The following is a 13,574-nucleotide window of genomic DNA, read 5'->3' on the forward strand; positions in this document are numbered from 1 at the left end:
ACATTAGTAGAATTATTACTCAAAGGGTTTTTGCTCAAAGTTTTGCAAGAGGAATCAGTGATGCTTTCATCTCTCACCTTGGGTATTGTTGGTGCCACGTTATATTCTGGGCATGTCGAAATGTAACACAGTGTAACGAGACATGATCTGTTGGATAAGGCTTTATGTAGCATGAAAAGGTTCCTCTGCTTTCTCTTTTTATTATTTACATTCCCAGAGAAGGTTATGTGTCATGTGGGCTTTGCAGAGATAAATGACTAGCCTCAGCTTTCTGGCAGCTTCCCCAGAACTTGGGGAGGATCTGCTGAAGTGTTGGCCTGAGAACTTTGAAGACTTAAGCTCAGTTCTGGGCCTGGAAGGGTGTATATGAGAACCTGTGGTTGCGTGTCCTGCAGATCGGTTTAGCGGGGCACAGGAGGTAGTACAAGGGGCTCTGAAATAGCACAGAGAGAAGGGCAGCTGGGTACCAGTGTAAACCAGTAAGCTGTGCTGGGTAGTACCAAGGTGGATTGGGCAGGACTGCAGTCATGGGGGCATGGGAAGTCAGGAGTGAAGTGAAGAAGCTGAACTGAGTGAAGAAATCTTGACTGGTGCATGCCAGTTGCAGTGCTGAGTATGTCTGGCCAGTGCTTCTGTCCACTACTTCCATGAGCTCTAATGTTTATCACAGTTATCCCAGTAATTTCATGGCAGATAAGTAACTGGATATGCTGTAAAGCATAGGATTGAGTGACTCCTGTCTGCCACAGACTTGAATCTTTGTTTCCCAGGTGTTTCAAGGATAGTGAGTTTATGGCCACGTTGTCAGCCCTTTGCTGTATTTGCTGCTTCGTTAGTCTTCATGCTGGGTGCAGTCTGGGGGAGCACAGCATTTGGGTATGGGATTTGGCTGTGATGACTTCTGTGAAGGGAACAGGCAGTTAACAAGCTCTGTGGTTTCCTTGGTGGTACATACCTTTTTACGACTCTCTTGTGGATGGGATGTCAGAGCTGAGGATGTGCTTGTCAGGAGGGGAGCTTTTAAAGGAAGCTTTAACAGAAACAGAGAGGTTTACTCGGCTGGACCTGCAGGCTATGGGCCCCTCTATTGTTGCCCACAGGGAAACAATGCAGATGATCTCTGTCTGGTCTCGTCCCCCATCCCCCATTTCCTGGGTTTTAAGATCTGGAAACTCCAGAAGATTTTCTGACATTGAATTGGAGTAAGACAAGCTTGACTTTGATCAGCCTTGAGAGGAATAACAGAGCTCATGTCTCTGCCAGTCCCATGCTATTTGCAATTAGAATTATGGCAAACTTTCCTGGTTTTCTGAGATGAAAAAGCCCTTGCTTAGAGTCTCTTTTTTCTTATTTTGACTGAGGAAAGAACCTCTCAATTAAGATGCTGTGCTCTCTCCCAACATACAGAAGAGATAAGAGTTGTTAAAGCTGTATGCATCAATTGCAAAAGAGAACACGTTTTATTTTGCTTTGTGCTATTTACAGCTGTTGTCCATTAGGAGTCCTCAAGAGCCTCATTCTCTGCTACAACAGCACAGTCCCATAAGTTTAGCTCAGCAATGAGCCTGCAAAACAGCACTAAATCATGGTGATGGGAGAAAGAAGAAAATCTTTGGAAATGGCAAAATGCAGCTGATATCTTTGTGAAAGCTAGTTTTTGCTTGTTGCTATTTTAGAGCATTACTAAGGTAGACTGTAATGCACAACTAGCTGGAGCAGAATAGAAATTGTCTACTCTAATTTTGGAAAAAAAATCGGAATGGCTAGTAGTTCTGCGGGAGCTAAAGGGATCTTTTGCAATCCATAAGTGCCTTAGGCACTTATCAAAATATACTAACCTCACAGCTAAGGCAAGGTGTAAGAATGATAGAAGACTAATATATGGCTACTGAGATACAGAATTCCAGTTGCTTTACTGGACCAGAATATGATTTCTCTGTCTGAGCTCTTTGAGCTGAGAGTGCAGATCACTCTTCTGCTTAAGAGAAAGGTGTGGAGGGGGGATTGTTTCCAAATCTTTCTGCGTCCCTGAAAGATGTAACAAAATTGTACTATAATACACAAATTGAGCAGAACTGTCCAGAATGTACCGTTTAGGAGAAGAATTAATGTTTATTCCTCCTTTGACTGTGAAATGAGAAATTTCACCTGCATTCTCAGCTCAGACACATCCTTTGCTTTGTTGGACAAATCACTAAACAGCTCTTTAATAACACCTATATTTTTCAGCATGGTGTTCTACCTCTCTTTCATGTTAACTGATTAATGATTTCTAAGGCATTTGGAAACTGAAGGACAGCTTTGGGAACTAAGGGCAAAGGCTATCACTTGCTAATTCAGCATTTGTTTACAAGGGCACTCAGCTGATGCTTTTGGTTTTGTTTACTCTTCTGTTACCACTCCCAAGCCTGTCAGTTAGGGTCCCTCAATTCATGCAAGGGAACAGAGCCTGAGCTTTGATGTTGCCTGATAGAGTGGGACAAACCTATCCTGGCATGCTGAGATGCCCTGACAGATAATGGTTTCCACTAAAGCAAATCTGTCAGGTTGACTTGTGACAATGGCCTGAGACTGTGAATGCTCACAAAAGGATCATTTTAAGAGAGATAATTGCTTTGTCCTTTCCCTTTATTTTCTCCGCCTGGCAGGTGTCTTCCTCTGCTTTCTCCTGTTTCCTTGGCCCATCCGTGGAGTATGCTCAGCACAGATGGGATCTTCAAAGAATCTGCTGTCAAACTTGGTCTTTTCTAAGCATATGTATACTGAGAGATTTTGGAGACTTATAACTAGACCAAATGTGGGTGCTTTTTCACAGGAACAACAAATAACATATCTGATAACAAGGAAACTTTCTCTGTCAAGTTGCAAGTCTACTTTGAAACAGGTTCAGTAGAGCTTATCAATGAACTGTTTAGTAAGGTTTTGATTATTTTTATTTTCTTTTAAAAAGCAACCCCCTGAACCCTCTCCCCTCCCCCAGATTCCCACAGCTTATCTCTCCCATGCCAAATGTATTGCTAGAAACAACTAAACTCTTCTAGTTGCAGCTTCTGAAAATCAGCTTTGCAGATCTGAGTGCGTGTCTATATTATACAAAACCAAAACTAGTCTTTCCGCCAGAAGTAACAGCCTGTCTTAGCTATGCACATTGTTATTTCTACCTTTTGTTGGATGGATATGAAATAATGGTTATTTTTGAGTACTCTACCTCTGCAGCTTATCTGGGTAACATATTTATGTATTTTCTTTAATTATATCAGTTTAACTTGATTAGTTGTGGTTGTAACACTACAACACAGATTACTGTTATTAGGTCAGGCAGCTTGTACGGCCTTGGAGCCCTTACGGGTGGACAGATCTACTTAGAGAGTTGGAAAGTTCTCAGTTGTTAATGGTGAGATACTAAAAGCAGAGTAGGGCCTCAGAAAATTAAATCATTTCTAGCTGTCTCTGAAACCTTAGTGAAGTTTGATAGGGTCAAACTTTCAAGAATTGCCAGAAAGTATATCGGTGCCATTTTGAGAGGCAGTAATCTGTAGGTACAAAATGCACTCTAATAGTACATGTAAATATTTGTAAGGTATCATAGAATAAACAAGAAAAGAGATAGGGATGAAACTAGTACATTCTGGTTGTGAGGACCAAACCTGGGATCAGTTGGCAAACAGCACTTTCAGGAGATGTCTGGACTACTTAGAGATGTATTTTCCCTCAAATACGTCTTGGGTTGTTATCTCAATTAAAAAGGAATAAAACCCACTTGCAAAGATGGTATTCAAAAAGAAGTCCTGTCTAGGTTTTTTTGCTTTGTTTTACAGACAAACGTCCTTATGTGTTTCTAATGGCCCGTGTTCACCCTGGTGAAAGTAACGCCAGTTGGGTAATGAAGGGGACCCTGGAATTCCTTGTAAGCAGTGATCCCATTGCTGATCTCCTGCGGAAATGTTTCATTTTCAAGATTGTCCCCATGCTTAATCCTGATGGAGTCATCAATGGCAAGTGAGTTGTGACATCTACTTGTTCCGGGTTTTTCTTCAGACTTTACCCCTGTGCACCTAGCACCTAGTGGGTCTCATCTTCAATGTTTTGGGCCAGAAAAATTCACTTTTCCTTGTGTTTTACACATCCTGTTGTCAATCCTGTATGGAAAATGTGAATCTGAGACAGCCCAGTGTGCTGTCTTGCACACTCAGATGTACGTGATTCTGTGGCCATAAGATCTCTCAATTTCCTGCATGGAGTATTAGCGGTGCCAGAAAAACTTGATCTTTCTTGTTAAGTGCTAAATCAGCAGGGCAGACTTCACCTGCAAGACACGTATGCTTGGGAATAACTGGCTTTAATTAATGCTTTGTGTAGCCTGGTGAGGGGGAAGATGAGTAAGGATCTATTAAATTTGCACATTTTCATGGAAATATTTCCATATAGTGAAGCTCCCTCCTTCTCCCACCTCCTTTTCAATCTTCCCTCCTACATGTTTCCTAAGAGATACTGAATCTGAGCTTGGAAAATAGTGATTCCTTTTTGCATTCTTTGCCTTTACACCATCCCTGCCCACCCACACTAACTTGCTTTCCCTCTCCCTGTACATGAGTGGAAAAAGTACAACTCTGCTCCTAATATGTTAACATGAAATAAATATTGCTATGCAGCAAGTGAAAGAGGAATTGCCTTTGAAGAGTGCACGAAGATAAAGATGGGTTGTACTTTGCTAGAAAAAACCTACAGTGTCTCTGCAGACAGTGGAGTTTGCTCACTTTGGGTGTTTGTGGAGTGGCTGTAAGTTAATAACTATCAGTCCTGTGTCTGATGCAGGACATGATGATCACCTCCCACCAACAGCTGGAAAGTTGTGTGTTTTGGTGAGAAGACTTTACAGGCTTTGGCAACACCTGTGTCCCCCAGCTTGTTGCAATGGAACATGCAACAAATTTTGAAGCTGAAAGATGGGTTTAGACAAGCCCTGAAACACATAACAGAGTATGGAAGAACAACTTTTCTTAAGCTACATTCTCCCATCTGCTTTTGTGTCAGGTTGTGCAGATCAAGTGCTTCAGAAACAGAACAACAGTACTGAGCAACAACTGAGTTGAGTTTGGTTCTGAAGTAATTCATTTCAGTTTGAGGTGAGGGGTTCAGCAGAGAGCAGCTTGGGCTTTTCTGACAGTCTCTATGACTGTTGGTAGTCAGACTAACTTTTGTGTTGCTATGCTCCCCAGGACTTGAGCATATCGGTAGTCTGGGAGGACTGTTCAGAGTAGCTGGATACTGCCCCAGAGTATTCGAAGCCTCTGCTGTCACCAAATGCTTCCTTGATCCTTCCAAGCAGCAGAAGCAAAAAAGAAAGGTTGTGGCTTTTTTTCTCTCTTTTTTAAATTTTTTTTTTTTTTGTTCCTTTCACTGCACTTAATTAAAGTTTCCAGCAGATGGAGGACTGGAGGGAATGTCTGACCTTTTTTTCTCCAGCTGTCAGGAGTGAGTGTAGCAGAGCAGGGGCCCTCAGGAGGGAGGACATGGCTCTTGGTGACACCTGGATGAAGTGTGCTACCCAAGCTTGTGTCACACAGGAAAGTGCTTTGCCTTCCCTCGTGCAGATGAGCTTAAACTGTAGATAAATCTGGTGATGGGTTAAAAAGTTCAGTTAAGCCTTACATGTGGGATGGGAGCCGGGGAACAAGGACTTGACCATGACTCTGTTACGGATTGTGAGGCCTGGGGGAGAGAACCATTCCTTTATGCTTTAATTTAAATACTTTTATCCCATGAATCCTCCTGTGGCCCAGACTTTCTTCTTGTTTCTTCCCATGTGCTTTTTTAGTAGACTTGGGTCCTCCTATACTGAAAGAAATGCTCTGTTCTGAGCCTCAGGTTTACTGGTGGTGTGCTGGAGATAACCATGCACGTTGGAGAAGGTATCTTTCAGGCCCTTAATGTCTATATGTGTACATGCAGATTTATTTGGCTACTTAATGTTCAAATGCTTTAGTAAACTCAGTTATCTTTCAAGTCAATGTTAAGAGGAAAACTTTTCTGAGGAAGCTGTCTAGACCCCATCATCAACCATAGTACTTGTAAGAAGATACTTGCTAAATGTTTTTTTACATGTCTGAAACCCATTTTACAACCTACTTCATGAAGCGACTTGTTTGCCCTGGGATTCACAATCCCTCTTGTGGAAGTCCCACCAGGCATCCCCGAACAGACTGTGAGAGTGCCTGGTGTTCCCTCTGCCAACATTGCAACCTGCTCTTCTTTTCTAGTTTTATACAAGTTGCTGTGCTCTCACACCTCACCTCCCCCACCACGAGGAGTGGACATACTGAATGCATCAAATGCACTATCCAGGCCAACAACTGTCTTGGCTCTGTGCTGGGCACTGGGAATACCTACATGTGGTAACCAGCGAGCTTATCTCTTATTGTGAAACAAGGATTTCTTCTGTTTCAGTGCCTCTGTTGCTTTCATCTTGGTATCTCAGTATCTTTCTTTACTTAAAGAGTTGGATTGGTTTTTGTTGGCAGCTCTGAACATCCTTACTCTCCCTCCTCCCCAGCCCTGTGTGCTGGGGTGTGCATAACGCTTCCCTGCCCGTCACAGAGACAGATGCTAGTGCGTGGTTACAAAGGATTTCTTCCAGCAGCCCAGGCGTGCCCCTTCCCCAGCTGGCTCCCTGCCTCAGGAGCGGCTCAGTGGAAGAGTGCTCATCCCAGCAGGGCACCACATGATCACATTTGCTCATGCAGCAACAAGATGATCATGGCCTTGGTATTTGCTTTGGTTAATGTGATCTGAAAGTTACATGCGGAGAGTGTTCCTCTAGCCCAGATAGGACTGCAGTAATGTGATTATGCTCCGGCTGCGTGTGGATGAGCTGGGAAGCAGCTCTCCACCCTCCCTGCCGCTTCAGTCAGTGCTCTGAGAATCTGTTCTTGTCTGTCAGCGGTGGAGAGACTTGCAGCCCTGCCAGTGATGCTAAATGAAGGTAGTGGTGATGCAAGTCTGCCTGTGTGAGTGGGGTTGTAATCACGTAAAAATATAGATCACTATCAAATATTGCAACTAATTTGACTTTGTTCAATCCAGAGAGAATCGGTGAGCAGTTGTGTTGCTGTCTGTGGCTGAGTGTTTTGCTCCATCCTGAACAGCACTCAGGTGTAGGGTTTGTCAAGTAATATTCAGCTGATATGATAATGGGTATGTATTTTAAATAATAAACACTGCTTTTCATAAGGTTCATCATCTACTTTCTGCCAGACACTGGCTTTTGACCACTGTTGGTGACAGGATGCTGCCTCATATAGGTCTGTGGTCTGACCTGATATGGTTATTTGTATGGTGTTTTTTTTTTTTTTTATTTCAATATAAATTATAAGGAAAAAAAGGTCTTAATCTCCAAGACCAGTAGTGTAAGTCTGTCTGAAGTGACAGCCATATACTTTAACAGAAAGTGTCTTTGCAGCCTGACTTTATTTTGCACAAGTTGTTCTGTGAGAATCCAAAGTAATAAGTGGTGTTTGGTTTTATGGCTCACTACCTTCACCCATACCTCTAGCCCTTTTTTAAACTAAATCATAGTAAAATAGGAAAGCTTTAAAAGGAATTAATCTCTATTAAGCATTGGAGAATCCCTGAAGAAGAGTATCATTTTCATTAGGAAAGTGATATAAAATGCAGTGGGTGAGGAAGAGACCTGTGCTTTGTTCCTGGCTCTGCTACTGATGGACTATGAGACCTTGGTCATTGACCTCTTCTTTTGGCTGAGTTTTCTTCCTTAGAGAATGAGGTAATGACATACCATAAACTTTGAGTGGTTTGAAATGAAGACTGAAGTATGCATATTGGGAGAATTTTCTCTTCAATCTACATCTACTGTTTTAACTATTAAGCTTGTTTTTAATTTATAGAATGTGGAAAATACTGCGCTCGGAAAATTTATGAGGAACGGTGCAGAGTAGCCTTTTTTTAGATTGCTTTAAAAAAAGGTTCATCTGTTCAAGTGAGATCTTTGTACCCCAAAACTAGATCAATTATAGTGACAGTTGTGTAAAATCCAGAAAGCAGAGTTCAGTAAGGGAACTTGTAAAAAGCCTAATTATAGCAGCATAAAAAGAGGTTTTTATAAAGAAACAGAACTCTGTTTGCTGTCCACGTTGTTCCATATAGACTCACTATCACACATTTGAGCATCGAGTTGTGTGTGTGCTCGCACACGCCTGGGCAGTTTCATGCTAACTTGTGATGTGCTGTCTCCTGTGTGTGCCTGCTGTGCATCCCTCTGTCAGCAGCTGGTTCCTGCAGAGGTTGCTCAGCATCTGCTCAGACCTACAAACCATCCACACGCACACCTGGCACTCCTACGCCTGTGCTCACAGACACAATGTGGTAGTCAACATTTTGTGGTTTTGGCTGGACTTCTCCAGACACTGCAGTTCTAGATAAATATTGCTATTTATTACACCTAAATTTAGGGTTATTAATTATATCAGTATAACCTAATTTATATCGCCATAAACAGCAGTAATAAATGATGCCAAATGCTAACTCAATGCTTGCCAACTGCGCCTGTTTGATGAGGGTTTTTTCCCCCCAGTTCCCAGAAGTATTAAATTAAAAATGATCAGCCTTGCAAGATCATTGATCAAGCAAGAAGTGGAAGCTCCTGGGGAAGTGATTTTGTTTTAAAAAATACTTCACGTGCACCTGCTCATGGAGTGGCTGTATTTTGTGTATTCAGAAATTCTCTTCCCACTGACAAATTCCTAACTGGCCAATATCACAGTTCTCCGAGTTCATGCCTCACTCCTATGTTGCCACCTTCTTCCTCTTCCTTTACTTCCTTTTGATGTTTCCTCTTTCTTCTCTTCTGTCTGCCCTTTTCTTACTCTCCCCGCCCTCCTATTGAATCAAAGAAGCTTTTCATTGAAAAGAACTTGATGCATTTTATAAACGAATTGAACCAATCAGTGGAGATGGGAGCTGGAGAGTCTTTTTTTGGTAAAGGAAGGTGAATTTTTTTGGAAGCTGCATGATTTCTTCAAAGCCATGGGGTAACCATAGTAGCAGTTAGGAAGAGGAAATCCTGATTTGCATTTTGGATTATAGCCATGGACTATTCTTTATCTGGTATAAAACCCCCTGTTCCCTTCTGCACCTGCCCTCCCACAACACAGGCCGAATAAGCTTTTCTGTTGTTCGAAGATAAGGCAGGTGAGGTGCTGGGTTTCTTGTCCCTCCATTGATACTTGCTCCCACTTTATTTAGGCTGTTTATTCCATCCTGTTTTACTTATGAGGCTTTGTTCATTAAGTCCTCAAGTCCAGCAGAGGAAAAGCTTTACTTGTTTGACAATTACTGAAATGGAAGGATAGAAATGTCCCCTAAAATCCCTCCTAGAACATGTTTCCTCTGCACCCTCTCAAAAGTTACAAAGGGAAAAATGAGTGTGCTCCCACTTACTCTTTGGAACCTGGTCCTTTGTTTTTTGAAGGACACTCTTAAGAGGAGGAGCAGAAACACATTTGTCTCTACACCCAAAATGCACTCTTTGTATATATGCCTTTTTTTCTCTCCTGTATTAATGCTTACTCTCCTGCATTGAGACATTGTACTCTCCAGGCAATAAGAGGCAGAACTGATCAGGGACAGGAAAAAAGCTAATGGCGGGTCTAAGGAGTCAATTTATGATGCAGAACTGAGTGCTCAAGGATTAAATCTTGAGGTGATGTCACGCGAAGTTGTACAACCACAGACATCCCTCCTTTCCTCCCCCTCCTTCTCAGTATTGCTTCTCTGTGGTCAGAGGATTGAAGAGGAGTTTAATTCTCAGAATCTAGCCTTGCATAACTAAATTGGAGCCGTGAACTCTGCAAACGCACTCTAAAGGCTCTCTCCCAGCTAGCTGATCTACGATGTGTGTTTTTCTCTAAGGATAGTGCAGAGACGTGGGAAGTCTGGGAAAGAGGTGTTTTCGAACTCTGTCATTAATTAATGCAGTGGGAGAGTTTGTCTCTAGGAGAGAGAGGTACTACAGGAGTAGTGTGCTGCTGGTCTTTGGCAGATGCTGTACAAGTCTGTCCCTGGTGTTGTCATCAGAAGTCCTGCATCTAAATTGGCACCACCATGCCCACAGTAGTTGGATATGTGGAAGCCAAGGTATACTTTGATAAAAGAGCATTTTGTAGAAGGTTCAACCCTTACTCATTTGTAATGGCTGTGCTCTGAATTGCACATTGTAAGGTGGCATATTTGCATGGACTGATACTTTCCTCAAGACCTCAGAGGGGGTGAAAATGCCAGTTCTGGGAGCATCTGTAGCGGCTTGGTGTGTGGCTCTGGGAAGTGCATATGAAGTGTGAGCTAACTCTCCCCAAGCAGAGTAGTTTTCTTGGCTATTTGCTGCTTTGGTGCCTTAGGTGTTGCTTCTGTTGTCCTCCTCTAAGAGGGCAGTGATGGATTTGGGAGCTTAGGGTAGCAAATGTGGCTAGTGCGTGCACAGCATGAGATAAAATATGAGCTGCAGTATTCCTCACCTCTCATCTCTGCAAGTTGTTACTTGATGGAGCCAGCGGTGGTGTCTGGCCCTGCACCATACACTTCTCCAAGTACCTCTCTGTGCTGTGGGAGGTGCCCCAATTTCAACCAAGGCCCCTTTATGCTGTGCTGATGTGACAGCCCATCCTTGGCTCTCCTTCTGTGATAAACATCCGTCTGCAGGCGGCTGCACCCCAGGACTTTCTCTTCTGACAGTGCTTCCAATGCAGCCTTGTTTATTCCTTCCTTTATCAGCTGGAGCTGCTGGGCCCCCTGAGTTATTAGCTCTATTCACTCATTGTCAGTGTTTCCTCCTTCGTAAATATGCCCCCATACGTCTCTGCTCCTGAGGAATATGCTTTCTCTTCTATTTACTGCTTTTCCCAGGCCCCCACCTCCTCATCGCTCTCTCCACCCAGTGGCCCAATAACAGCCAAGGAGATAAATAAGCTACATAACTCTTCCCAGCTATTATTTTTTGTTGTTGTTGCCCTGCATGGTAATATATATAATAACAAGGAAACAAATCTTATTACTAAAGTAATTACAATAAATAAAAAGCCGAGAGGGGAGATGAAGGAAGGGTCTGTCGGGGGAGTGATTGCAGTAGGATTTTTTAAAATTTAATTTACTTGAGATGTTCTCTGCCACTTTGTTGATACCCTGCTGAGGGGGGCTGTAACTAATTAGCAGCCAGCTGTTGTTCTAACACCCTCACCTAATTTATTGTGTGGCTCAGTCTCTAAAATGGGAGCCTGTGTGATATCATTGTCTATGGGACTCGGCACCAGCTTTGTGTCAGTGGTTGGCTTTATTGTTTGGTGCTTTTGTTTCCCAGAAGCTGAATAGCTGAAATTTTGGGTGCTATGTTGTCATTCCTTTTATCTTCCAGCATATATCCCATGTGCTTCCAGGGGTTTGGGCCAGAGAGTACACTCAATCTATTGCATTATAACTGCTTGTTCCAGTGTCCAGACTAATAACAGACCAACACAACTGCTAGTTTTTAACAAATTGCCCAGAGAACTGCCGGTGTGCCTTGGTAGAGAACAAAAAAGACCCAGCAGTAGAAAGTCTGATATGGACAGGCTCTAGGCTTTGTTAAACTCTGAAGTCTGAGACCTCATTCTGCTGCTTGCAGCTTTCTTATTAAAGTACCATATTGTTGTTTGCCAATAGAAGGGAGGTTACAGTACCGTCTGTCTTCTAAATGGCCATGAAAACTAATCAGGTAAAGGCCATATTAAAAACTGGAAGGATCTAATGCATTGTCCCTTGTTTCATTAGTCTTCCAGCTGCCAATTGCGAAAGCATGTGCAGTCTTTGTAAAGCTCTCAAACAGTAAAGGTACCCCATGAGTTGAGTGCATCTCCCTTGGCTCTTTCCTACCTGATTTATGCTGGTGATGCAAGGTCACCTGGGGATTTCACTACAAAAATCACTTGATGTGGGCTTGGTGATACTACTTTCTTGGACTACTAAACACTTCAGCTTTTAGTCTTGGAAATTATTTCATTTTAGATAGGTATTACCTTGTATTTTCTAGTTAGCATGAATATTAGATATGAACATGATGTTCTATGGACTCAGAAAGGAATAATTTTGTTCTGCATTTGTGTCTATTTTCCTCACTGATGATGGGAGTTCATAATCAGATGTACACACTCCTTTGAAGACATTTTCAGGAGCCAGGAGACTGGTGTACAAAGCTAGCTTTTAGTAAAGTTAATGAGATGATTGAATTATATTATTATTCTTGTTAGCTTGATTGTGTATCATTATCCCTTTTGTTTGTTATTATGCTATTTGAGTCCCCTTTGTGTTATATTATTCCCACAATAATTGTGCCTGTGTTAGGCTCTGTATGGAGACAGGCAAGGAGCAGCTGGTCCCTTGTTAGGAACTGATGCATTGGTGGCACAGCTTATGCGTGAGGATTGGTGAGAATGAAAAGGATGTTGGGCTGTTGGCTCTCATGCAGCCTGGTCCATCTTCTCAGTCCTGGCCACAGGATGCACTTTGTGGAGGTGTGAGCTTTGTAGTTACAGCTCTCCTTCAGTATTGCGTCCTGGGGTAGGGAAAGCATCCTGCTGCAGTTTCTACAAGCACCTGGTGAAGGTTTGTGAAGGATACCTCAGTATCATCACTGCGGGAACTGGAGAATTGTTTTAAAAACCTTTATACCTTGGAATTTGCCGGAGGTATCTGCAAACCTTGACCCAACGGGCTGCATTGGTAAACCTACACTGAGAAATATTATAATTACTGCTGAACTTGGATTTTACTTCTAACCTGATTGTGGTAGGCATCAAACACTGATATCAAAGTTGGATATTTTGGAGATGAGCTAATGTCACAAATAAGGGGGCTGTTTTGGTTGCCCATCTTACAATCAAGTCTGCTTATCCAAGTTAATGCCTATTGGAAGCTACAGATTCAGAGATGGAGTTGTTATTCATAGGATGGGAAAAGAGAAGTCCACAAAATGAAATTGTAAAAACTTCACTTTTATAGATGTAGTGAAGAATGTCCAATAGTTTACTGCAATATCTACACTACCTGGAAAGCTGAAATTGCCTGGGAATGAAGGTTATTGTCTCTTGTAATATACCTTCATATATTACACTGTGTAATAAATCAGGCAGTATTTCTTTTGCCCTGAAAACTGGACATCCCCGGAGTTCCAAGTGACATTTCACGTTTTATATGACCCTTCAGTCCCTCTTAAGTATTAAAACACATCATTTTTTTTTTTTGTGAAATATGCACAGAATTTCTTTTTGAAAGCCTCTGAATAAAAAAATCTGGAGCTTAGTTATGCAAGTGTAAAGCTGTTTTTCCATGAGTTGGCTTTAAAGAAATTCTGTGTTGGATTAGCTCTGTGTTTTGGCTAGTGTTGTTCTTTAACATTTTTATTTATTTGTGTATTTCTTGCTCACTTTTCCCTCCCCTCTCTTTGGAATCTGTTATTAAAATGTAACAATAAAAGCTGGCAAAGTACTGTGATAGGAGAGGAGATATATAATGGCCTTGGGTTGGAGAAA

General features: G+C 42.2%; 1 protein-coding gene across 1 annotated transcript in view; it reads left to right on the forward strand.

The window, feature by feature from the left end:
* Nucleotides 1-13,574, forward strand: part of AGBL1 (AGBL carboxypeptidase 1) — a 289,485-nt gene that overhangs the window by 113,214 nt on the left and 162,697 nt on the right. The window contains exon 18 of the mRNA XM_074836939.1: nt 3,819-3,999. Within this exon, the coding sequence (XP_074693040.1) occupies nt 3,819-3,999 (181 nt within the window). The remainder of the gene's footprint in view (nt 1-3,818; nt 4,000-13,574) is intronic.

The sequence above is a fragment of the Strix aluco genome, chromosome 12 (genome assembly GCF_031877795.1).
Source record: "Strix aluco isolate bStrAlu1 chromosome 12, bStrAlu1.hap1, whole genome shotgun sequence".
Taxonomy (NCBI): Eukaryota; Metazoa; Chordata; class Aves; order Strigiformes; family Strigidae; genus Strix; species Strix aluco.